The following is a 27,914-nucleotide window of genomic DNA, read 5'->3' on the forward strand; positions in this document are numbered from 1 at the left end:
CTCTCTCTCTCTCTCTCTCTCTCTCTCTCTCTCTCTCTCTCTCTCTCTCTCTCTCTCTCTCTCTCTCTCTTTCTCTCTCTCTTTCTGTCTCTCTCTCTCTCTCTCTGACTCTGACTCTCCCTCTATGCTTCTGTTTTTCTCTCTGTCTGCTTCTGTCTCTGATTTTCTATTTCTCTCAATATCTCTGTTTCACCTCTTTCTCCATCTCTGTCTCTATTTCTGTTTATCTCTCTGTATCTCTTTCTCTCTGTCTCTCTCTTTCCTTCCTGCCTTCCTCCCACCCTAACAAATTCTCACCTTCTTCTATGCCTATAGAAGAGGGTTTTGTTATGGAGTTTTTTTTTTCTTTCTGAAATTAGACCAGAACAGATGGCACTGTTATACCCAGTGTCTTACCCAAGAACACCAATCTCAAGGTTTCATGTTGTTTTGGAGGCCTTACTCTTTCTAATAAAGCACTTATGGGTTTTTAGCACTTCACTCAGGGTGGAGAACAGTTATCCTTCTGAGGGTCAATACCATTCTCCTCCAAGGCCTTGTCTGAAATAAAAAAAATTATTCTGGATATTCACTTATTTCACACAGTTCGTCAAACCTGGAGGTGTGATATCTTTTTAAAATGTCTACATTTTTAACTATTATCACTAACTGTTTCTGGCAGTAATGGCAGCCTATGTAATTTCCCTTCTGTTATTCTATTATTCTTCCTCTTCCTCCCTTCCCCCTGACTCAAGCACACATATACACACACATTTTGTGGTTTTCATGGATTTGCTTATTTCCATGGAATATGACTTTTAAAATGACTAAATCTAAAGTTTTGGGCTAGTGGGTGAGGGAGGAAAAGTTACACTAAGTTCTCTGCCCAAAAAAGATATATGAATAAGGAACTCTCTTTTTTTTCCCCAACTCTCATATCAATAAAAAGCTAGCATCAGATTCTTAAACATGATTTAACCAAATTTCTCACACACTTGATTCATGAGTAATCCTGCACCAGGGTGTAAAAGCAAATGAATCCCTGGCCTTCACCATGGCCTGCCTTGCTGCAGATGCAAAAAACTATATATAGGCAGTAAGATCTCAGTTGCCCTACAGTCAGAGAGGGACTATACTGGAAAACATTTGTCTGAATTTTTCCAGGTGCACTAGGAGCAAACTTTCCCATTTTAGTTATCTTCTCTATGCAAATCCTTTGTGCTCTTCTGTGGCTTCTTCCCTCCCTCTGACCCCCACCTCCCCCAAAAAATTCTGCCTGCTTTGATATGATAATGAGAAGAGCTAATATTTATAAAGTATTAATTAGTTAAATTTAACAAGTACTTTATCTACATCATCTCATTTGATCGTGGCAACAACCCTGGGAGGTAGGCACTATTATTTTCTCCATTTTACAGAGGAGGAAAATTAAAGGCTGCAAGAAGTTATTTGACTTGTTCAGGATCACACAGCCAGTATGTTGGAAGCAGGATTCAAACTCAAGTTTTTCCGACCCCAAGTTTGGCATTCTATCTACTACACGACCCAGCTGCCTGTGATATCATAGGATTTTGCCCTGCCTCCTCCGTGGAACTTTTCCATCCCTGCCAACAGCCCCACATCAATACCCTTCTGTCACTCTTTTAACATTGTGACCGTGCTGGCACGGTGCCACCTTCTCCAAAGGAGAAGAAGAATAACAGGTAGCAGGAGCCCTCCCACCAGGCAGAGGCCCGAGCCCCAGCGGGCCTTCTCTCATGCCAGTCTCCACTCTTCCCAAGACCGCCTCACAATGGTGGCAGACTGTCTCATTCCAGACAGCTCTGGAAAGGGAGGGGGGAGAGGGACTAAATTTAAACTGAGTGACAATAGTCACTGAGGGCTTTTGTGTTCACTTACGTAAGGGCTTGCTTAACAGTTGGGTAACGTTGTCGTGGCCCCTTCTAGAATTTCCGAATCAAGTGGCTCACCTTACCTGAACTGGATTCAGAAGTATTATACCCAGGTTCTTTTCCATGGGTATCTGTTCAGCATCTGGAGATTCATAGTGGCTCGTCAGTAAAGCTAGTTTATATTCCTAGGGCTGGATGGGTCAGTTCCAACTTGAGGCGAGGCCACCATGCTGTCTCCTGGCACGTTGTTTTATAGGAAACATCTAGAAGAAAGTACTATTATTTCCCACCACAATCACTGCCACCACCACCAACAACGACGATTCACCGAGCCTAGTCATTGGGAGAGAAATGAGTCTAAGGAGAGAAGGCACAATATCAGTTTATATCAAACCTATGCAAAGCATAAAGCTGCTTCCTTTCAATACTTGGGAAGAGAGCCTAAGTGGGTGGCAGCAATGAGCCTTCCTGAATATCAAGGCTATTCTGCTACAAAGCATTTTTTTTTTCCTCCCAGACAGATTATTCGTTTCCACTTTGCATTACAGAAACCAAGGCTAGATTCTTGTCAGGAGAAAGAGAGCAAGAGATATAATGTGTGATTAAGAGTAAAAAAGACATTAAGGAGAAGTTCTGGGACCAGCCCATTCCTCATTAAGCCACGATTTCCTGTATCATTTATTGCAAATTTGGAAAGTTGGCCTCAAAAGCAGCCTTACAAGAGGCCTGTTCTGGGGCTTGAGTTGTGCCATTTGTCTTCACTGACAGTAAATGAAACCAAGACCTTTTTTTAAATTTTCCAGTCTCCATCTGTATTGCTTCCTTTTTTTTTTTCCTTTGTCAGACCGAGCCTGGCTGATAGAACCTCGGAAGGTCCAGAAGCTTCAGGAGAAGATTTATTTTGCGCTTCAACATGTGATTCAGAAAAATCACCTCGATGATGAGACTTTGGCAAAGGTAGGTCCTCAGGTCCCTCATTGTTTGGTAAGAAGCGGGGAGCCCCAGGGCAAGAGACCACTCACTGGGGTGTCCGAAGTGCATTCTCAACAGTTACCCAAGTAATGAAAAGCTAGGACTGATTAGAGACAATGGGAAGAACACTGGCTCCAGAGTCAGAGGACTTCTTCTAGAGTTCAAATCTAGCTATTAACACTACATGCAAGACTTTGAACAATCACTTAACCTTCCTTGAGATTAATTTCCTCCTCTGTAAGATGAAGGCATTGAAGTAGATGCCTATAGTCCATGCCAACTCTAAGTCTATGATCCTATAAGCAAATAAATTTACAATCAGAGACAAATTGGATCATGACCAGGAAACCAAAGGGTCTGAGAAGTATATTATGAGAATAGTTCAAGGAACTGGGGATTTTTCCCCATTGTGCCATTTGGATTTTTCCCCAGTTCCTTGAACTATTCTCATGATACTAGTAAAGTAGAATGAAAAAATTAAGGTGACATATAAAATCATAGATGTAGAGCTATATGGAGCTTGTAAGGGAAAAAAAAATTAAAGGTTGGACTAAATTTGTGAGAAATATGATTGCTGTAATTATTACTCAAGTCAGAATGACTTTTTAGCAATTTATTTATAAAATAGAGAGAAAGAGTGAAAGTAAGGAAATCAGAGAGAGAAGATAATTACTCTTGCTCGGTGGAACCAGACAGGGCTTTAGAGGCCCAGCAAAGAGGGCCCAGAGGTAAATTATACAAGGGTTTTAGCCACGAGGCCTCCTCCAAGACAAGGGGCCTCGCCGGAGGCTAGTACCGCTCAGAAAAGCCAGGAAAAGGAGTCCGTCTTTTTCACTCGCCCACGTGGAAATTGTAAGGGGAAAATAGAAGAGCAGTCTGAGGTCCCCAGCAAGAGCTCCTTCAAATTCAAGTTGAAGGTAAAAGACCTCATCACAGGAAGTTCTTGCCACTTTTTAAAGACCATTCTTTTCATCACTTCCTGTGCCTTCCTTCCACTTTACATGGACCAATTATAGCTAAAGTTTTGCTTAGGACTGCCCAGGAGGCAGTCAATTGATTCTGCTCTGTCACCCACTATCACATGTGGGTTATAGATCTTCCCATACTTACAGATAAGTGGAGTGTATATGCTTCTGATGATTAAATCTAAAAATGGGCAGGGGACAGTTAGCCCCATCTTCACAAACTTAAGGGATCATCTAGTTCAACCATCTCATGGGAATCAGAGAGAACGTGGGTTGAGGGCTAGAAGAGATCTTAGAGATATTCAGATACTATTGCCTTATTTTACAGATAAGGATCTGAGTTTAAAAGGGGTTAAAGAAGCCCAGAATTTCACAGATAGTATCTACAGTTGAATTTGAACCCAAGCCCTCTGACTTCCAATCTAGGATTCTTTTTCACACACCTCAGTGCCTAATTGCTGCCTTCAAATTTTAAAGGCTAATATGTAAAAGAGGGAGAAACTTGTTTTACATTTTCCAAATGTGCAGAAACCAAGAGTGGTGATTGGAAAGTGAAAGGATATACACTTAGGCCAAATGAAAGGAAAGGATTTAATTCTTAGAGTTATCTAGCCATGGAATGGGCAGTCTCTTCAAGAAATGAATTTCCCATCACTAGAAATGTTCAAGCAGATGGTTATATATAAGGAATATTATAAAAAAGGATTTCTGTGCTGGGTGAGACTAGACAAGTTGTTCTCTATGATGCCTTTCAATGTTAAGAATCTAACTGAATGTTTTCAGGGAAAATTGTAAAATATTCTATCCCAGAACATTTTAAGAATAATGTAGTTGTATAGTGTCGCAAGCAGTTAAAGTAGATATAAAGACTTGATGGATTTGCCTTCTTAAACAGGGGCAATCTTAGAACCATTTTGAGAAAGTTTCTTTTCAGAAGAAGAAATGACCTTTCCCTCAAAAAAAAAAAAAGGATAGAAAATGGTTGGTTTAGGATTCAAATTGGAAAGAAAATTAAATCCAGTATCTCTTTTTATTTTTTTAAATACATGATGCTACTTTATGTGAGCTTGTAGAGAAAAAACTGAGAAATAAAACTCCAGTTTATCTGAATCTGAGACAATTTCTTTAGCTTATTTTTCATCATTAAAACTCTCTTCTTATTTAGCATTAGATTCAGCTCTTGACTTCATTTGTGCACCAAGGAGGAGAGACCTCCTAAATTGTACAGGCAAAATCTGTGTATTAGTGTACATTTTACATTTGCATATACAAGCAAAATGCTATTATAACAAACTCCACAGGACTCTAGTTAAGTAAATAAGCATTTATTAAGCACTTTCTGTATTTCAGGTACTGTATTATGTGCTAGAGATACAAAGAAAGGCAAAAAGTAATTCCTATTCTCACAGAAATCACAGTCTAAAGGGAAAGCAATAATGCAAACTATGTACAAATACTATATAGGATAAATTTGAGATAATCAACAGAGAAAAAGCACTAGTATTAAGTGAGATCAACAAAGGCTTCTTATAGAACAGTGGTTCCCAAACTTTTTTGGCCTACCACCCCCTTTCCAGAAAAAATATTACTTAGGCCCCTGGAAATTAAATTTTTTAATTTTAATAGCAATTAATAGGAAAGATAAATGCACCTGTGGCCATCACTGCCTCCCTGGGTTACTGCAGCACCCACCAGGGGGTGGTAGCACCCACTTGGGGAATCACTGTTATAGAAGGTAGGTTTTAAATGGAACTTGAAGGCAGTCAAAGATGAAGATGAAGAGGGAAAGAATTTCAGGCATGGTGAATAGTTAGTAAAAATGCAACATCAGGTGTTTTAATTTAATTTAATTTTTTTCAGTTAAAAATCTGTTTTTCTCCTTTATACTTTCTTCTCATTGAGTAAAGAAAAAAAAGAAGTAAAACAAAATACTTCTACAAATATACCTAATTAAGCAAAACAAATTTCGACTTTGGCTCTGTCCAAAAAATATTCACCTTAGTCTGCACCCTGAGCCTATCACTTCTCTGTCAGGAGTCAGATAGTTCTTTTTATCATGAATCCACTGGAATTAGGGTTGGTCCTTACTTTAACTAGTATTCTTAAGTCTTTGAAAGCTGTTTTTTCTCAGGGTCTCCAGTCCCCCAGGCTTGCAACCCCAGTGTCATCTTCAACTCTTCACTTGCCTTCACTCACATAGACCCAATCAGTGACTAAATCTTGTCATTTTACTTGTACAGTATTATTCATATATGTCCCCTTCTCTTCACTCACACAGCCATCGCTCCAGTTCAAGCCCTCATTACCTTTCCTCTGAACTACTATGATAATCTTCTAATTTAATTATTAAATTTCTAATTTCAAATCTCTTCCCACTAAAAAGCAGATTTGACCATGTTGTTCCCCCTAAACAATTAAACTTCATTGACTCCCTATTACCTCTAGGATCAAACATAAGTTCTTCTCTTTGGCATTCAAAGCCTTTTATACCTCCACATACTTGACAAACCAGAGAGACTGGCCTCTTTGCTGATCTTTGTTTACAGCATTTCAATCTTCTAACAAAGGTTACAGATGGTTAGAACAAGGTTGGAGTTTTACAAGGCATGATAATAATAATATTTAAATAGCTCCTACTATAGTCTAAACACTAAGCACTTTATATATATTATCTCATTGGATTCTCACAACAACTAAGTAGGTGCTATTATCGTCCCCATTTTACACATGGGAAAACTGAGACAGAGGTTAAGCCACTTGTCCAAGGACACACAACTAGTAAGTCTGGATCTGGACTCAGGTTTTCCTCACACCAGGTCCAGCTCTCTATCCACTTCACCATCTGGGTTTATCCATAGAATAATGACTATTAAGAAAAAGAGGCAAGGGATTTGAGGGTAAAGAGCAAAGTAAAATTGAAATAATTTACTAAAGAGTTGAGATAGAGAAGAGGACAATATAGCCAATGCTTATGTAATAAATGGACTAAGAAAAAAACTGAGAAAGGGAGTGGTTGGGAGCCACCATGAGGCTGAAAAACCTTTAATTGAGTTATTTTTATTATATGACACTGCTTCATTGGAGAAAGGAACTGGTAGTCCAACATCACTATTCACATTACATTGACAGTTATTGCTGATTCTCTGATGTGTTAATGACCTTAAAAAGCCTTCTTAAATCAGTGATAACAAAAGACAAGTCTGTCTCTCTCCTGCTCTTGATTAGAAAGGAAAGAGCAATGGTATCATGGAAAGAGCACTAACTGTTTTCAAAGGATCTGGCTTCAGATTCTGGTTGTTTTATTTACTATCTATGTGGCCTGGGACAAGTAATTTAAAATTTCTGTCCCTTCATTTCCTCATCTTCAGAATAAGGGGGCTTTATAAGATAGCCTCTAAAGCTATTTCCAGATCAAAATCTATGATCCTCTGAGTTTTTCAGCTGTAGATGGCAGAGTGAAAAAGTCAAATATGACTGCAAAGCTTCTTCTTCAATAACAAACCGAAAGATTTAGTTGCTCCTTGACTCAGGAATATTCTTTCTTCGGTATCCTGCTTACTCTTTCTGTTTATAGTTTTGGCAGGGGTAATATAAATGCCATAGTCAACCAAACTAGCCTTTTTTTGTGAACCCAGAGTTAATTTCAGAGCCAGTGGTCTCTGTGTCCTTAAAATAGAAGTCTTGAGAGTCATCTTAGTATGAAGATATTATTAGAAAAGAGTGCCCACTAAGGAAATCTAGCATCCTCATTTGGTCCTTTGAAGTTATCCTTATTTTTTCCCCAGTGATGGAAAATTTTCCTTCCATAATTTTTAACATGTTCTCTCTCTGATCTCTGCCATCTTTGAAAAGATCCCCTTCTAGGCAGATTCAAGAAAGAACTGAATTAGAATGCAAAGATCCTAGATTCTAGTCCTACATCTGCCACTATGTATCCTTGGGAAAGTCATTTTTCCTCTATTTGTCTGAGTTTTTTCATCTGTAAAATTAAGACGTTTGAAATGAATGATCTTTTAGATTTAGACCTAAATTCTAAAATTCCGTAATTCTATAAGGAAAATACGTATCTTCCTCTGTACCCCATTTATTAAAAGTACATCAGTTACGTGCTCAATTGTAATTATTTGGATGTGTTATCTGTTACAGAAAGAAACCAAAGAGTCTAAAATTTGACTGAGACATAGACTTGAAATAACATGACCTAAAATAAAGTCATGTTGTTTATGTTGTTCTGGGCTCCCATGTCACAAAGTAGAACATCAAAAGAATCCTACGTCTGGGGTTCATTCATTGAGAGTGGTGACTCATTTTGAGTTCCTTACTTCCTAGGAGATCAGAACATGAAGGGCCTAAGAACTCCCAAGTACCTTTCCTGAACCCTGGAATTTAAAATGAGTCAGTGTGAGACCTATGCTTGTGAGCAATAAAGGAAAAAAAAAAAAGAGGTCCAACTGCAGATACCACTGACGAATCTTTTCTCAGGGCTGAATTTTCCATTAGTAGAAGAGAGTGCAAATCTCCATCTTCCCTTCTTGATAGTAGAAGGAGATGAAGGATTTGGGGAAAGGGAAGAAGTTAAGGAAGACAGGAGTGGAACTTGCCCAGTTGTACCAGTGTTATAGCAACAGACACACAGCCAAAGCTCAAGATTTTCTAATCATGTACTTTGTTCTTATTTAGAATATCAGAGCTAGAAGGGGGTCTTAAAAATTAGATAGTCAGCCAGGAGTGGTGGGTAACATATGCCTGTAATCTCTGCCTAGGGGAGGCTAAGTTTTGAACTCTGGAGTTCTGAGCTGAGTAGACTAAGCGGATCAGTGACCACACAAAGTCTGGCACCAATATGGTGACTTGACTCTACAGGAGTGGAGAGCCACCCAGCTGCCAAAGGAGGAGCAAGCCACCCTAGTTTGGAAACAGAGCAGGTCAAAGATTCTGTGCCAATCAGCAGTGGATTTGGGCCTGTAAGAGGCTGTTGCCCTTCCAACCTGAGTCAAAATAGGGAGATCGAGTCTTGGGAAAAGAAAAATAATTTTAAATAGCTAGTCATCTCTCCCCTTTTGCAAATTAAGAAACTGAGAGCCAATGGGGTTTTATAGTAATAGATTAGATGTAGAATCCTAACTCTGGATAGATTGTAGGAATGTGAATTTAGAATTGAAAAAGACATTATACATCAGCTAGTCCAACTCCTTTTCTAAACATATGAGTAAACTGGCATCCAAAGTGGATTACCTTTGTGGCAGAGCTTGGACTAGAATCTAGGGCCCAACTCAGGTTTGTGTTTCAAGTCTATTCAAAAAAGAGTTCAGTGATATAATGGGACCATAGAGAAATATGAGATATGATGAGCCCAATTTCTGCATTTTACACTTGAGAAAACTGATACAAAGGTTTCTCAAGGAGAGATGACGAATAATATCCTTATTTACCACCTGCATTTACTTATTCAGTAAATACGTATTAAACCTCTCCTGCATGTAAGCCACTATTCAGGGTGCCGAGGGTATCCAAATATACCTAAGTTTGTTTTTCTTTCAGGTATATTGAAAAGAGACAAGCATTATTTATCAATAACAAATGAACTAACTAAAATGAGAGGCAATATATGATACTGTTTTGATAATTTGGGAAATTCATTCATTCCCATCATTCTGGTCTGGAAAATAAATGAAGGTTACTATCCCAGATTTCAGGAAAGCTAACTAATATTGGTGAATATTTCATGAAGGCAGAAGCATTTGAGCTAAATCTTGAGGAATGGATTGGGCTTTCAGGAGGAAATATTCCCAACAGACAACATAGTAGTGCAAAGACCCAGAGGTGAGAAAGCATTAAATATGTTTAGGAGATGCAAGATTGATCTGTTTGGTGAAATTCAAGGGAATAATGGAAGATAAGTCTATAAGGTAGGTTGGGGCCAGATTGTGCCTGGCACAAAGCAGGCCTTTAATAAATGTTCTTTGTTTGGTTATGGAAGTCCCCAAATCCACAGTTAAGGAAGCTATACTCTACTCAGTAGACAACAGGGAGTCAGTATAATTTTTTAAGAGAAGAATAGCATGATCAAAGTGGTATTTTAGGGGGAAAAATGATCTTGTGATAGAATAAAGAGGAAAAAAGAGGGAAAGCTATTGAGGAGTTCGAGAATAGTGCAATAAAGGTTTAAATGAGGTTTCTAGCAATTGGAATCAAAAAGAAGGGATGGAGGCAGTTAGGTAGCACAGTGGATAGAGTGCTAGGCCTGGAATCAAGAGAACACGGGTTCAAATCTGGCCTCACACATTTCCTAGCTGTGTGACCCTAGGCAAGTCGCTTAAACCTCCCTTGCCTAGACCTTGCTGTTCTGAAAAGGATAGAAGAAAAAGACATTATGAAGAATTGATGAAGAGAATTCAGTTCTATAATTCAACAAGCCCTAAGGGCAAATGAACAAGATATGTGATACCATGTTAATATTTTCTGTTATTATATATTTGGGGATTCAAAGTACATTATTTCAAATACTTTGTCTTCTATTTACTATCGGTGTAAATTTAGGCAAGATATTTAAACTCCATGTGTTGGGAACTATTCTAAGGGCTGGAAATAAAAAGACAAAAAAAAAAACATCCTTGTTCTTGAGGAATTTAATCTATTACAAGATTTTGTGATTGATTGAATATAAAGGGCAGGGAAGAAGGAAGAGTTAAAGATGGATCACAGTTTGATGATGGAAAAATAGTGTTGCTATTAATAGGAATCAGTACAATCAGGAAAAGGGGCTGATTTGAAATAACAAAAGAAGATTCAAATATAAATATCCAGCAAGGAGCTGTAGACTCTAGAAAGAGGGTCAGAGTTAGACATAGTATTGGGAGGTGGTTGTTAACAATACCAGAAAAGACAAGGTTTATGAGAGAGGGGAGATAGAGAAAGAAAGTCAAAGAGAGAATCTGAGTTTAGAGAATACCCACAGTTAGTGAAAGAAAAAACTAGTTGAAAAGGGAAAATTCTTAAAAAGCAGTATGGTGTGGTCAACAGTGTCAAGGGTGGCATATCTGTAATCCCAGCTGCTAAAGAAGACCAGAATGAAGCAAATCTCATGATATTAAGAGTTCTGAGCTGCAATGGCTAAGTGAATTACATGTGCACACTAAATTCAGTCTGAATTCTATCAACCCCCAGGTAACCTGAAGAGTGGTGAACAGATCCAAGTCAGAAAAGAATAGGTCAAAGCTCCCAGGACAACGAATGGGATTGGGCCAGTGAAAAAATAGGCCTTGCACTTTCAAGGTTAGATGGTGGCCTCGTCTTCTTAAAAAGTCTCAAGTGGTGCAGAGAAGAGGATGAGGACCGATTTCTAAATGTCTTACTGGAGATATACATAGCAGTTTTGTCAGTAAAATGTAGAGCGATAGGGTAGAAAATGGATGTAGGATGAAGATCTCCTATTTAAGAAGTTTAGCAATGAAAGAAAAGAGGGAAAAATAGGATTCTTGGATGAAGATTTATTTTTGAGAAAAGAATAAAAAGACCCTCTTTTAAAAAAAAAACTTAGGACCAATGTACTCAGCAAAATTGAATATATTCCAAAGAGATCAGCTGTTTAAAACATAGAAAATGTATCCATTTTAATGATTGCCTGAAAATGTGTGTTGATACAATTAAAAGACTGAATATGTATACTCAAAACTTCCATAATCTTCATCTTCAAACAGGATAAATTTTCTCATATCTATGTTAACATAAGATTTATTTTACATATAAATATATCATTTTTACAATATTGGCATTTATCAGGCAATGAAAATTCTACTTTCCAGGTTATTTTTAGGTTACTTAGCTGTGAACCACATTCTCTCATACCACCAGATTTTCTAGGATCATGATGCTGTAGAAATAACATATTACACCAAGGATGGGAATGAACAAATAGAAAATGACAAAACAAGGAAAAACAAATGAACTGGATGTGTTTATACCTGAGTTATGACATATTGCTGTTGAGATCCATGAAAGGTGACAAAACAAGTGTTTTCAAATCACATATCTAGCCCTTACTACCTATACAATCTTGGGCAAGACATTAAATTTCCCTAAACCTTATTTCTAGAATAAAAAGGTTAGACTTGATAGCCTTTAAGAGCCCTTCCAGCTCTAGATCTAGGCTTTTATGAGTCTATCTGTTTTCTCTCAAGCTTTGATCATATCTTAGCTTTAAACCACTGGTGGAATGGGGTTGGGGAATAGAGAGGGTGGGCATCTTAACATTCTAGATGCCTCTGGTGAACTAATATGTCTACCTTCATTTGCTCCAGCTCCCTTTCTTTCCACATCAGTTGTAACAACTAGTCAAGCTTCCTATTTTTGTTCAAAGTTCAAAAAATTACAGATTTTCTCAGAAAATACTTCCTAGGGAAGAGCAAGGGAATATTTTTATTTCTCAAAAAATATTTTTTTTTCCTTATTGACAATCCCTGTAGATGGAATTAAAGCTTCATTGCTATAAGGGAATATGTGTGTGAAAGAAGCAAATTGAAAATGGCTCTCTTTGTGGTCCTGATAGCTTGATTATTTCAAAAATGAAGGAATTTCCTTAGTTTCTGGAACCTCTAACCTCACCCCCACCCTCTCCTCTGAGTGCATCTGAATCACCTCCCCAGCTGTCAGAAAAGTTGTGGTGCCATTAACTGCTGCTAAGGCTGCTTCTGGCCTCTCTTTGAAATGCACATTCCCCTGCTGTACTACATAATATTAATGAACAATAAGTGACTGCCTGCTGCTTCCTTCAGTAGACCCTTCTGGGCCCTGACAGAAGATGCTGCTGTTCCTGAGAGGCATCCTGCAGTATTGTTTTTCAAGACTGATGGTGAATTTTGGATTCTCCCATTGCAGCCCCTAGTTTAACAGCTTATTAGAGACTTTTTTAAACTAGCAAGTCCATACCACATAGGTTTATTGAAGGATCTTCTTCTCATTAATGATCAACTCTCATGGAAAATCCAAAAGGAATTGTTTATCATCAGCATCAGGCCCCTTTTGTAGGCAAGCAATGGCAGATGGCTTGGAGTCATACCAAAGGAAGGGGAAGCTCAAAGTGTAGAATAAGGACCTCGGGCTCTGGCTTTTCACAGATAATAAGGAAAATCTGCATTTACATATCACAAATAGATTATCATCAATTTTGTAGGTGCCAACAACCATCAGAAGAGACAAAATACCCACCTTCATTCTAAACTTATTAATTCCCTATACACTTATCACTGGATCAAAATATGCTAATGTAGAACTCTTTACTGAAGGAGCTAAAGTGCTTTATAAATAGTAGTAGAATCGATCATGCTCCATCTTATCCTTGGTTAATGAAATCAGTCCCTCATTTGAATCAATGTGGGAAAACTAGAGATTCATATGATTCTGCTTTTTCTACATTTATTTAAACCAGGAACTGATTATATTGCCTTTTGCCTCTGAACTTACAAAATCTCCCTATACAAACTGACCCACAGGGATCTTCAAAACTATCCCACCGAGAAGTCTTAGAGTAACCACTCAAAATGATATTCACAGTAATGCCCAATTACATAATAAATAATATTAGTCTAATATATTATTAAATAATAATAAATCACATGACAATATAAATGAAAATAATACTAAAGAAAAACCTCTGTAGATATAATTAAAGCTTCGTTGTTATAAGGGAATACTTGTGTGGAAATACAATTGAGAATCAACATCATGTCCAAGATTAAACAAGATATATAGTCTAGAGGACTAAATACCTCTTTCCTCTCCTTAGCGAGGTAGTGGCAAGGAGAGAATACCAAGGCCAATGTGTTGGTTATTCATTAACTATGTTTCTTTTTTTCAGAGGAAGGATTCTATTTGATAGAAGGGGTGGATTTTGTCTGGAAATCGATAGTGTCATAAAAAAGTATCAGTAAAAACTTTTTTTTTGAATCATTCAAACTGAAAGAACAGGCAAACAGGAGAGTTTGGAAAATAACCTGGAATTCTTATGTACTTTTTTAAAATAAGCAACATGGAATAGAAACCCATACTCTCATATATAATCTTCCTTTTCTATTTTTATATATGTAGACATACATATGTGGTCATGCTCTTTTGTGGTATTTAGAGTCAAAATTCAAATATTTTTAAAGTAAAAAATTGTGATTGAAATCATGAGTTACTTTGAGGTTGTTTTTTTTTTTAGTTTCAGAATTCAGAGATGCTATTTAAATGTCCTGGTAAGCCCTACAATTAGTTAATTGCCTCAATAGCCTCTTTACTCCATAGGTGTACCAATCTCAAGTCACTAAGTTGATCTATAATAATACATATCAAGCAAAATTGGGTTAAAGAGGAATAGTTAGTTCTACAGAATCAATTATGTGAATTGATAGTCAACTAAACAAAATTATACTTATTTTTCAGTCTTGCTGTTACAGGCTTTGCTTTTCCAAGCTGCTCATTGGGAAAGATCAGCCAAAGCTCAGGATCCACTCTCTGAAGATTGTAGAGTACTACACTTAGTACAGTGGCCAACCCTATTCTTAATGTCTAAAACTAGTTCTAAAGTTTAAGGAGTTTAAGTCCTAAGAGGAAAAGTAAAAAAAAAAAAAAAATCTTAAGATATCTAAGTTCTAGTTCTGCTAATTCAAATAAGGAAAATTTCAGAAAATTATCTGAGACCTCAATATGCGCATTACCTACTTCTGTCTAGAACTGTAATGTGGAGTAAGCTCTCCTAAAATGGCTTTTACCAGAGAAAGCTAGATGACTCAGTGGATTGAGAGTCAGGTCTAGAGACAGGAGGTCGTGGGTTCAAGTCTGCTGTCAGACCCTTCCTAGCTCTGTGATCCTGGGCAAGTCACTTAACCACAAATGCCTAGCCCTTACCATTCTTCTGCCTTGGAACCAATACTGAATATTAATTCTGAGACAGAAGTTAAGGGTTAAGAAAAAAGGCTTTCACCAGTCTTCTTTAGAAGGAATATTAACTGGTTAATGAAATTAAATCATTATTTCCCAAAGTGATCCTACTTTGTGATACCCAATTCATATGTAAAGGAAGAAAAATGAAGAAAATATAGGATTATACTGATTCCCAAAATCGAGCCCTCAAGAGAGCCAGACCTAGTTGTGTGACCGTAAGGAAGTCACTTAACCCCATTTCCTAGCCCTTAGTGCTCTTCTGCATTAGAACCAATACACAGTGTTGATTCTAAAATGGAAGGTAAGGGTTTAAAAAAGAAAGCAAGGAATGTCTGCTTTCACATTCGACTTTAACCATTCCACAAACAAATATCACCCTGGTTTTTACATGGCTATCTCTATCTCTCAAAAGCAAGGTAGGTGGCTTTGTTTAAAAAAAAAAAAAAAACAAAAAAAAAACCTTTGGTTCCCCATGTTACACTATGCATTCTATATCCTTCTCAATATAAATCAATAGTTATGATCTTGGTGCCATTTTAAAATCATTAGCCAAATGAGAATTACTTCATTAGTTATTGAATGAAAGAAAGAAAAGAACAGAAATTTCTAACTTCAAAGTATGACAGAAAAAATTCAAGTAGAGTTAACACGCAAAATTTTTCCATTGTCATTTTCCTCCTTCATTTTTAAGGTCATTTCTAATGTGATTGAATAAGGATGGAAGACCAAGAGAAGGGAGGAAGGAGAACACTTTACAGGAAGTTCTTTGGCAATTATACTTTTAGCCATCTTTTTTCTCTGTCAGCTTATGCTCATGCTCAAGCGTCAGTTTTCCCTTTTTACAAAATGAACAATTTTGCTGTTTCCTTAAAGTTGGTGAAAGCCATAGAGTTAAAGTTAGAAAGATACTCAGGGGTCATCTAGTACAGCATCCTCATTTTACAGAGGAGGTAATTGAGATCTAGAGAAGTTAAATGACTTGCCCAAGGTCACTCAGGTAGGAAACACAAAGCCAAGATTTGAATCTTCAATATCCACTTTTTCTTCCAATCCTCAACATTTATTTTGCAAATCAAAATAAGGACCTTGAAAATCAGTACTGGTAATCTGGAATTATGCCCAGAGAGTTATAAAACTGTGTGTATCCTTAGACTCAGAAATACCAGTACTGAATCTGTATCCCAAAGTAATCAGGGAAACAGGAAAAGAACTAAATGTTTTAAGCAGCAAAGAACTGGAATTTGAGAGGAAGTCCATCAATTGGGTAATTACTAAACAGGTTACGGCATATAATTGGGATGGAACACTACTATACAATGAGAAATGATGAACAGATTAATTTCAAAAGTACATGGAAAGACCTACACAAAATTATAAAAAGTAAAATGCATAGAACCAAAAGACATCATATACAGCTACACAAGAAAATGTTTGAATAACTTGCAAGTATCTACCTCCAGAGAAAGAATTGATAAATAGAAAATTATAGTTAATACATACTTTTATTTTGTCAAGCCAGGCCTCCTCTGTTGCAAGGAAGAGAGGGAGGAGATGCCTGGGAATTTTTATGTAACCAACAAAAAAAATATTTTTTTAAAAATGGGTACTAAAAAAAATCATTACTTGATTATAAGGGGTCCCAATTATAGGTTAAAAGATAGAATTTGATGTCTCCTAAATTCGTAGAACACTATGGATAATCAAAGTTTGTCAAAAAACAATAACTTTTGCAAAGAAATCCAGAAGTTTTCTAGAAGATTTTTATATATCCATATCTGAAGAACCTGACAGATTCTCCCACATATGTTCAAAATTCTATAATAAAGTGGAATAATCAGTGGTCTGGGAATCAAAAGAATTGAGTTTGAGTATGCAGACTACTGCTAACTAGCCATGTGGCCTCAGATTAGTCACTTTATCTTTTCATTTCCTCATCTGCAAGAGAAGATTGTATAGAAAAGCTTGAATGTCCTTTCTGACAACTCATTTCTATACATTATCCTATATGTTTAATTCTAAACTATATTCTATTCATTCCAAAGTATATTCTATATGTTTAATTATATATTTTAATTTCCAAGACTTACAGAAACTAACAGTTCTCATATTTCAACTCAGGTTATTTACTGTGTCCTTTTGGGAGAGAGACTGGATAGATCCCATTAGACAAGCTTGCTTGACAGGGAAACAATTTTGATAAATCTTGGGATATTACTTGACAGAGTTTGAAGCCTACTCTACTAAAATCAGGCTATAAAAAAACTTTTATAAAATCTAAAATGAGATGTCACTTAAAGTCTTATAAAAATAAGATAATGAGAGACTGGCCCTTCTGGGCAAAGATCTGGCTTTATTGTGAATAGAGACATCACAGGGCCATAGATCTGCAGGTTTCTCCCTCACTCAAAATCTGAGACCCAGATTTGCAAAACACTCACACTTTTATAGTTTCCTATATGTCCCCCCAAAAGGTGTGAGACATGAGGTCTCAGAGACCATTTCCAGACCTTCCAGTCCTTATGACCTTTGGATTACCTTCTGGTTCCTATAACTTCTTACATGAGTTGGTTTAGTATAAAGAATTATGGATTCACATGTTTCTTCTTTTTTATATTATAAAATGGATTCTCACACTTGGGATTAACATAGTAACTTACTTATGATTAATATGGCAGCACACTTACATAAAAAAATTACTCTAACAATATACATACTTGAAATTATAACAGTATCCTCGGACTACTTTCTTAATCTGGCTACATATAGACTCTTGCTTGGAACTATATTCTTACTACAAATTGCACAATTATAAGGCATCAAACTAAAGAGTCTTAAGCTAATACAAATAAAGTGGCTCCTTAATTAAATTTCCTTCTTGCAGTCTCTAGGAAACTATATACAACTAGATCCTCCAGTTTTTAACCAACCCATTTGAATTGTTTGTCTTATGAGACACCCTATCTCTAGATTCCATGCCTTTTCCCTAGTTGTCCCCCAACCTAAATTCTCCTTCCTCATCTTCACTTTCTGAATTTCCTGACTTTTTTCAGGTCTCAGCCAAAATCCTACTTTCTTCAAAAAGTGTTTCTCAATCCCCCATAATGCTTGTGATTTCCTTCTAAGATTAGCTCCAATTTATCCTGTGTATATTTTGTTTGTTCCTGATCACTCGTCTCCTTCGTTAGACTGTGAGCCTCTTGAGAACAGGGAATATTTTTTGCCTTTGTCTATATTCCAACATTTAGCACAATACCTGGCACATAGTAAGCACTTGTTACTAACTCATGAGATTGGCTTTCTTCTTTCTGATCATCATTCGCTCTGCCTCACCCCACCCCACACCCTTTAGCCCTAATCAGACTTGTTTTCTTCTAGTGCCCATGTTGTTCGACTCAGACTATAGATGTTGACTCAGAAAGAAAAGACAATGACAAACTTTTTAAACCATTTCTCCCTTTTCCTTCTCTTATTTCCTCATACAGTTGATAGCCAAGATACCAACTATCACGGCAGTTTGCAACTTGCACGGAGAGAAATTGCAGGTATTTAAGCAATCTCATCCTGATATAGTGAACACACTGTTTCCTCCATTATATAAGGAGCTTTTCAACCCTGACTGTACCACAGTCTGCAAATGAAGGGAAACACAGAGCTGTCATGTGGTTCTGGAATACATCACTCTTAAGGCAAAAGCAATGAGCTTGTGAAGACTTATGAAAAATGTCACTACTGCAACACTAGGAATGTCCTGCACTTAATAGAATTATTTTTCACCGCTACAGTTTGAAGAATGTAAATATGCACCTGAGTGGGGCTCTTTTTTTTTTTTTTTTTTGGAACTGACCATAAATATACAAATATAGGACACTGGGTGTTATCTTTTTTTAATTTTATTGGGGTATGTTTTGGGAGACAACTGTTCATAGAATTTTATTGTAGATAAAAAAAATGAGAACAGAGCGGTACCTTACATTATTACTCTTGCTGTTTATTGTTCAGATATAATTTAAGAAAATTCCACTTATTAGACTTACCTATTTCTATGTTTTTAGATAGTTAAATTGCATGTGGAAATTTGTAGCTGTCTTGGAAAGTACTGTGCATGTATGTAATAAGTATATAATATGTGAATATATTATATATTACTATTACTTATACATGCACATATACTGTGGCTTAAAATCCCATGCCTACTTGCAAAGGATGTTCAGTCAGGCTTTCTTGTATTATTTACCTTCTGTGTAATGTGTTAGCTTTATGTTGGGCAATCTGGATTTTTGCTTTGCCAACCAGAGTTTAGCCATCCATGACCAATGGCAGGATGGTACCAATGTTCTGAAATACATGTACAAAAAGTAATGGATGCAATAGACAGCCTCTATACTAACAGTTCTATTTGTAGCTATGGTACAAAAGCCTTGTCTGGAAGGTTCAATTTGTTTTTCCTGTTCTAAGAATCTGTCAACAGATAATATTATGGAAATCTGTGGCTGGAAAAATTTTTGACCCAATTGAATAAATATTGGGCATTTCCCACTAGAAAATGCAACATTCTCCCCCCCCCCACACCAAAATCTCTAATTACAAAAAGGATTTCTCCTTAGAGAAAATTATAACATCTAATGAGTAATATAGGCTGTGGATATGATCACCAGCAAACTCAGACTCATTAAAAAAGTGATGTGACCAATGAAAACACAGGGGTATTGGTGCCATCTTATGCAAATATTTAGTTCTAGGAACTATTCAGGTGAAGCAAAGTAATCGGAGTACCAGGCAGTGAATCAACTTTTGGGGTTCAATATTTTCACATATAGGAATGGAGCTGCGATAAATGGGAGCTTTAATTTACACATGTACACTCTGTAGTTTGGGGGGCTTCTCTCCATCTCTGACTATTTCTCTCTCTCAGTTTCTCTATTTCTGTCTCTGTCTCTCAATCTTTCTTGGTCACTGCCTCTCTTACTTTAAAACCTTCCCATGATATACTGAAAGAGTGGAGCAGTAACTGATTTGCTATGAAAAAGTCTTAAAAGGGCATTGTATTTTAGAATTAGACTATATTTAAAAAACTAAGCAACTAAAATAACATCATTTTTTTCAGCCTTTTAAAAACATTAAAAGTGCATTTCATAATACATAAAGTCAGCCTATAGACTACACACACACACACACACACAGTGGAGTAAGTGTCTCTGAAGGCCCCATAAATATTGCTTTCAGAATCAGAAAAGTTGGCCTAGTACATTAATCCTTACTTCTCCCTTCACACCTGATCAGATTGTTCCACAGAAAGAAACTAAATTTCAAGTGAGTCTTCTATGCCTGTAACTCTATTGACTGATCGCAAGGCAGATCAGGAGAAGGGAAACTTGGTGTACAAAATAATGAAAATTTTGTCATCCTTTTGTAAATAACAGAAGCCACCATTTTATCAAAAGATGGCCTTTTCTTCTGGGAAGGGAGAGCCCTGCAGCAGTGGGAATAATGCCTGTGTCTTTTAAACAGGTACACGGTCAGTCATCAATAGAAACTTGGATTTTTAGCCCTTAGACTCTCCTGAGATTAGCTTTCCCCAGTGCACATAAGAATTCACAGATAATCAGAATGGTGGCATTTGCCTTTTCCAGATAGAAACTGGAGGCTTTTTCCCCCTAATGATTGATGAATTCCAAACCGATAGGGGGAAACAAAAAAGGCTTTAAAATAATGAATCTCATTCTCAACTACTGTTATATTCAATTAATTTAACTACATTGAACCAAATTACCTTGGGTGTCGAAGAAGACAGCTGTAGACGGCTTATTATGCTGCTACAGGGACTCAATTCTTTTTGGCGTAAATGTCACTCCTGCTAGCGCTTTGTATAAAGAATTAATTCCAAGAGTCATATTTCCTTCTAATGGAAAGATTACTTTACTGATTGCTAGGAAAACAGGGTAATAGAAGGCACTCCATTAAACCAAGCCGTTTCCAAATGCAATAGATGTTTTATGATTGGCTTGTGATAGGAAAGGCTCTAAGTGTCTGCCTGGTATTTCCCTTTGAGCTTTGAACTTATGTCAAACTTTGTTTTCCTAGTTCTGTTATCCTAGTGTTTTCCATTGTTGGCCTTTAATTCTTACTCAGTTGCACTGGGAATCATGTGTTTCCTTCATTTTTCCCAAGAGGATTTTAATTGACTCAATTTATGAAGAGGCAGAGCGTGTGTGTGTGTGTGTGTGTGTGTATTTTTTTTTCCTCCCTAGTCCCATGGGTGAATTTGTAGAAGGACTGATCCCTCACACTTACCTCGAGAGAGGATAGCTTTGAACTAGAGTAGTTTCCACATTTCCCAGCAAAACTTTAAAGCTGGATGGCTTTTTGTAGCTGTGGGAGAGGGACAAAATCTGACTGACCCATCATACATCCCACTAGCTGAGACAAGAGACCAAAGGAATCAATACTCTGATGTCCACTATAGGACCTGGAGAAAATACTTCAATTTTTTACTGTAGAAGCCTGTGAAAAACCCAAGCCTGCCCCAGAGAGAATCAAGTTGTGCTATAAGTGGCACTGAAATCTGTTATACCCCTTTTGAACACCTCTTCAATAGACATCTGTGAAGAAATGATATGAACAACTTTCTTTCCCTTAGGCCCTAGCCAATAGCTACACCACACTGTGTCCTAGCACTTTGTCCCATCTCCATAAGAATCAACAATTATCAATGATAAATTCATGATACGATGACCAGCAGACAACGGAGACGCCACGTTCTATCCTTTTCACTTCACTCTTTGTAAATGACAATCACTGCTTAATGCAGATGTTGCACTGTATTCCACTCAGGGATGTTTCATTTAAAAAAATATATATATATATCTACATCAAAAATAAGGTGATAAAAATACAGGAAAGAAATTTGAAAAGCAGTAAAAAGTACACTGATGAGCAACTTCCCTTTCTTCCCCCACCAGACAAGGCTTTCAGGCCAGCTATTAGATACTACATGCTTGTAGCCTGAATTCACTGTCACTATATTCCTCAATTCATTGAAAAGTATAATCATCATTGCCCAGATAGCATGCTGGGTAAAGACAGCTTGGCCCCCTGCTCTAGAGTTTATTGACTAGCAAAAGAAACAAGCTGCCCTATTAATATCACAGCTTATCTCCCAGCAAGACCAGGTTTAACATACGGGTCCTAAGCAATGATTTTGGGCAATTGATTTTTGTCAGGCCAGGAAACTGAAATTGTGGTTTCCCCCAACGACCTGGTGGTAATATTAAAGGACGAAGAGCAAAGGTTGGGAGGAAAAATGGCAGAGTAATCTATTACAAACCTGGCTGATCCTTTCTCACTGCCAACTATCAGGGGCCTAACCCTGGGACTCGAGTCATATTGGACAAAAAGTAGTTTTCCTGGCTAGCTTTAGGACTGATTTCACGGAAGGCTTTTTAGGGTATCGTTCCCATGGGTCCATGCTATTGGATGGCTTTCAAGGTGAGACTATTTATTTAGAGTTAGAAGGGACCTTAGGGGTATTATGTAGAGATGGATGCATGGGTGAGGCTGTCCCAGTATCTTTGCAGGGATTCCATGCATCCATCTCTACATAACAGTAGTTATCTAGTCAAACTCCATTTTACAGATAAGGAAAATAAGTTCAAGAAGGATAAAGCGATTTGTCCAAGGTCTCACAGGGCAGAGTCAGGATTCAAACCTAAGTCTTAGGACTCCATATTCAACACTTCAGATCTCCTTGGCAAATTCTAAGCAACTAGATCACTTTGGTGGAATCCAAGGCAACCAGATACTATGGTAACACTGCTGTTATTTATCAGATGATGTTATAGCAAAGATCCAGGATGCTTTTTTATTGGCGATTTCCCTTAAGGTTTATCTCAATACTATGTAGAACTCTGCAGCATTTCAAGCCAAACCCTGTAAGGAAAAAGAATTTTTAGGCAACTAACTACCCACGTGTCAATGTATATGAGGCCAGAATTCCAACAGATTGCTACCATCCCAAGGACTGACTCTAAGCTTATTGTTCAGTCATTCAGTTGTGTCCAAGTCTGTGACCCCAAGGACCACAGCATGCCAATCCCGTCTACGGGGTTCTTTTGGCAAGAAACTAGAGTGGTTTGTCATTGCCTTCTCCAGCAGATTAAGGCAATGGTTAAGTCACTTGCCCAGGGGGGTCACACAACCAGTAGAGTATCTGAGGTCAAATTTGAACTCAGGTCTTCCTGACTCTAGGCCCAGCACTCTTATCTCCTGAGCCACTCAGCTGCCTCCAAGACAAATAGAAGTTAAGAGACTTACCCAAGGTCATAGCTAGTAAGCTTCTGAGGCCAGATTTGAACTCAGGTCTTCCTGATTCTAAGCCTGGTATTCTATCCACTGAGCCATCTAGCTGACTCTAAGTTTGTCCACTGCTAAAGCAATTAAGGCACTAGCCAGACTAACTGGAATACTACCTGGCATCGTGGGATCACAGACAACTTCTGTCCATCTTTGCCTTTATCGTAGGTATTTCTGCCACTCTTAATTACTGTAGGAAGAAGAATTCCCTTGCTAAAGTGAAAACAGAAGAAAGATTTATTCAGTCTTTATTTTCTTCAAGGGAGCTTTGTGTCCAGTGAGGTTAATACTGCTGACAGTTCATTCAGAAGCTGATTTATGTATTTGCATATCCCAGGTCACACAAAACAGACAACTACACATAGAAAGAATGGCAGGAGACATCAGTAGATAGAGCAGCAATAACCTTTAAAGAATTTGTTTGTAATGGAAATATTTTGCACTCTGTCTCCTATAAAACGAAGACAAAAAGCCACCATCTGCCAGTGTGTTCCATATCTCTCCAAACCATGGGAGGAAGCTATTGCTGCTAATAGAGGATTCTACTGAAGTGAGGAAGCATTTCTGTTTCAGGAAATGGCCATGGCCCTTGCTTATTCCAGCTACATGGGCAATAGTGTAGGCATGATCCATTGAAAGTAGCATTTTATTCACAATGTCCTGTTTCAAAGAACCACCTCCATGAAGACACGACCCAGAATCACAGTTGGTATGATGGGATTATTTTTTTCTCTTTCCTTTTTGGGTCACAATTTGGTTTCGATGTTGGTATAATCCTGTTGGAAGCAGCAAATTCCAACAATCTAGAGATATAGATAGGTAAAGCCCGGAGAAAACAGAATGATGGCTTTTTGATTTAATGGTAACTACTAAAAAGCACTTCAATTTGTCTTGATTAGCTTCCCAGCTTAATAAAACTCAGTAACTAGATATATCGGGCAGCTTCTTCTGAGATTCAAATGCACTATGTTTTGTTTGAGTGTGTGTGTGTTTTTTTTTCTTTAAACGTGTCTGTGTTGGACTTTCCTTTTTTTATCTGAAGATTTAACAATAGGATAATACTCATTTGGCCCTCCATTGTTCTGAAGTGTGGACCTTGCATTCTTGGGCAGCAGATGGGGATTTTGTTCATGCACTTTTTTTTTCCAAGCCTCTGAGTTACCTACCAAGTAAATTGGCTATAATAAATAATCTTTGCCTCTTGCATGACTTATACGTGTGACCTCCTGTAAACCAGAGAGAGCAGGTCAGTGATTGTACTTGTGGCCCCAAATAAAGCAGAAGAGAAAACTGGATTATGTCTGTGAAATTTAGTTCATTGAAACAGGGGATGCTCATGCCCTAGTTGGGAAAGGTGATTATCATATGAAATCATGCTATTGTGGCTGTTACCTATGGGAAACATGTACATACCTACCTAGATAGTTAAAGAACATGTGTGGTCCACCACACACACACATACATCCACAAATCTGGTACCTGGAAAGCTACAAAATCCCATCTTCAATCACTGTACCATCTGCCTCATCTGACTAACACTAAAGAAAGTAATGGGGGGGAGGGAACACACACAAAAACAAAAACAAAAACAAAAACAAAAACAAAAACCCTGAGTATGTATTGTAGAAATGTAGAGGAAAAAATAAAATATTTTTTCAGATGTAATTACTTTTAATATATGCTTGTGGAAGGTCTAATACAATGTACACTGTCTCTGTAATTTTTGCTGTAAATATCTCAGGACAGTGAATACACTGATTTTTTCTATGTCTCTGTTTAAGCATAAGACTTTGTAACAATTTTTTTAGAGGGGAAAAGAACACCAACAAGCAAATTCTGTACTTGCTTCCTATTGAGTGTCACGTGCTCCTCAGTTTTTAATGGAAACCGCTAGAGATAGGGAAGCATTCTGACCAGCTATAGGTCTTACGTGCATGCCTATGTTTGTACGCCACCAACTGATAAAGGGACAGACGAGGCTGTCGATGAAATCTGCTCCCAAAGAGTCTGGCTGCTGGGTATCATCCTAAGATCTGCAAAATGCATCTGAACCAGACCATGGGAAAACCAACAAAGAGAAGAACGAGCAAAGGTTGCCCGAGCAAGTACATCTGTCCTTGCAACATTTAGCTTTTCTAGATTTTTCAGTATGGAATATCTGAAGGAGACGGTCTGCTTTCTGACGAGCAAAATATTTTTGTACACACTCATTTCTTATTAAAAACCTGAGGTCAGATCACTCTTTCACTGTAATCTGAAGCCATAACTGACCTTCACCAAATAAAATGTTTTCAAGAACATAGGGGAGGGTTTGGGAGAGGTTGAGGGGAAGGGAGAACCAAGATATCAATGGCTATAGCAACACAGGCAGGAGCAAGTCCAATGCACTTGGATGCTTTTCCTGCATCCCAAATATAACTTTAAATCGCTAGTATTTTATGATGATCGATTTATAAAAAAAAAAATAGATATTTAGATTTAAATGAATCTTTCCAATATTTTTGAAATCCCTGACAATGCCTCCTTGCTTTTAGGATTATGAGAGAAAATGATTTTCATATACGTCCAACTTTCAGAGGTTTAATGTTTTTTATCTTATTTCCAACTGCTCTTGGTAGGGTGAAGCACGACATTGAGTCCCCCAGCTGTTCAGACCATGGGCTATTTGGTGCTTGGCTGTAGATATTCGTCATTGCTGTATCTTAAGGGGTGGGGGAGGGGAGGGGTGTGGTTTGCTTCTCTTACTAAGCATGCTCACCACTATTGGTAATGTACAAAAGCTGCATTGCCGAATGAAAAGTATGTAAAAAAAAATATATATTATTCACTCTAAAAAAAAAGCATAACAAGAAATACCTTCTAAAGAAAAATGCCTCCTATAGTCAACACTGATTTTTTTCTGAAGCTTAATTGTATTATAATAATGTATTTTTATTGACCTATAGAGGTCAAAGGCAAACCACAAATGAATCCAGTGACATATATAGTTTTTGAATCTGCAGTTTTCTGATCTCTCTCTCTCTCTCTCCTTGTTTAATATATAAGCCCTAATTTATGTGTATGTGAGTAAAACTACAGCCTGAGTCATTTAGAAAGTAAGCATTGAGGTTTTTTTTAATCATAAATATACTAGAATACAACAGCACTCCCTGTCAAATAAAAAGGTTTTATATTACTTTAGAATGTAATAGGTTTTCGTCTTATTTTATGTCTTGTAAATTATTAGTTGAATACTGTTAGCATTCCATGATAATGCACACATGATTTCTGAATGTTTTCTGTAAATGACAATCAATGTTTATGAAGTTCCTTTAATGCTGAACAAAATTAAAAAAACAAAAAAATGAAAAAAAAAATGCTGCCTGGCACTTCTTTCATCGTGAAGACAGAGGTTGAGAAAGTTCTTGGCTTTTAGAAACTATCTTGATGAGTTTCCTGATCAGCACCAATGTCATTTTTCCAAATGCCAGACCATTGGATAAATAGGTTCTATTTTTCTTTTGCTGAAAGTACTTATGACCGTGTAGACCCGGGCTAGGAAAGACATATCCCTGGGGGAAGGAAAACCTCAAGAAGCAAACACTTTCAGTTTCTTTTGTGCTTGTGACTTTAGTACAAAGCACAGACCACTCATCCATCTGGGCAGCCAGAGCCCTCCCAATCTATTATGTAAATCAGAAGCAGATCCTTGAAATATGCTGCTGGGAGTGCTTTTTCTGAACCAAAGTTAGAACTAACAAATCGTCAGCCCCTTGGTTGAAAGACAATTGCAGCAGACTAATAAGAAATTCAGTAGTCTTTCCCTCCAAAGCCCAAAAACATTAGTGATTTTCAGCTCATTTTGTGTTTTGGATGGACTAGTCCCCCTCACCCAAATGAAGGGGCTCCACCATCAAAATGAACCACCAGCCATGAGCCAGCACTCAGTATCCAGTCCCTGCTACAAGCAGTGGGCATTAGAAATGTTGGACTAGAGAGCCAACAAGGCCCCTTCTGATTCTCAGATTTTGTGAGTCTGCGATTCATTGTGGAGCATCAAAGGTTCTTAATTTAGATGGCAGGCTTGGGAGAGTCTTTCAAAGCAGTCTTGAGTTGGTTTTATCGGTATAGAAATGTTCCAAGTATAGAATACCTCAAAGCAAGCCTCAACAGAATGTGTGGGGGGTGGGGGGTGGGAAGGGTACAACATGGATTGAAACTAATGGGGTCCAAAGAAACAGAGAAAGCCTTAGAAAAACTTTTGAAAATTCCCTCTGGTTCTCAAGCTTTGGCCATGACAAGAACTCTAGCCTTGTGTTTCCAGCAAGGTCCCAATTGGAAGGAGTCGGACGTATAGCAGCTGTCACTCAGAGGTAGCCGTAACAGTTGCCTTTGTGGAATCCCTGCCACACTGACAGATTTTTCTAAAGACTGGTTTCTGCCCATTGGTTTCTAATTGCCCATTTTCAAATAGCGGCTTAAATCATTCAAAAGGGTGCCTTTCAAAGGAGAGTTCGGCTCACTACTGAGAGCGTGTTTGCAAACGCTTCCCTCCCCTCAAATGTGAACTGGTCCGAATTATAATACTGTGGCACAGCCTCCTGTTGGAAGATGATGCCGATGACTCACCAACTGTTGACCCACCAGCAAAGGATGTACTTTGAGAACTGTTTTCTTGGTGATCATGGCTCTGGCCTGAGCTAGCCACATCCTTTCTCCAAGGTCTCCAAGGTGAGCCTCTAATTAATATATATATATATATATCTCTGAGTCCTGCCTAAGGATGGAAGTGACACCAAGAGCCTCAGAATGGAGTCTTCCTCCATTCTGAGAACTGAAGATGAGATCTTGGTCT

General features: G+C 37.7%; 1 protein-coding gene across 1 annotated transcript in view; it reads left to right on the forward strand.

Annotated features, from left to right (window-relative positions):
• The window catches only part of RORB (RAR related orphan receptor B), a gene marked incomplete at its 5' end in the record, with an annotated part of 70,133 nt that extends 51,764 nt beyond the window's left edge, over positions 1 to 18,369 (forward strand). The window contains 2 exons of the mRNA XM_044657372.1: positions 2,716 to 2,828; positions 18,214 to 18,369. Coding sequence (XP_044513307.1) covers positions 2,716 to 2,828; positions 18,214 to 18,369 — 269 coding nt within the window. The remainder of the gene's footprint in view (positions 1 to 2,715; positions 2,829 to 18,213) is intronic.
• Positions 18,370 to 27,914: the final 9,545 nt, after the last annotated feature.

The sequence above is a fragment of the Gracilinanus agilis genome, chromosome 1 (genome assembly GCF_016433145.1).
Source record: "Gracilinanus agilis isolate LMUSP501 chromosome 1, AgileGrace, whole genome shotgun sequence".
Lineage (NCBI taxonomy): Eukaryota > Metazoa > Chordata > Mammalia > Didelphimorphia > Didelphidae > Gracilinanus > Gracilinanus agilis.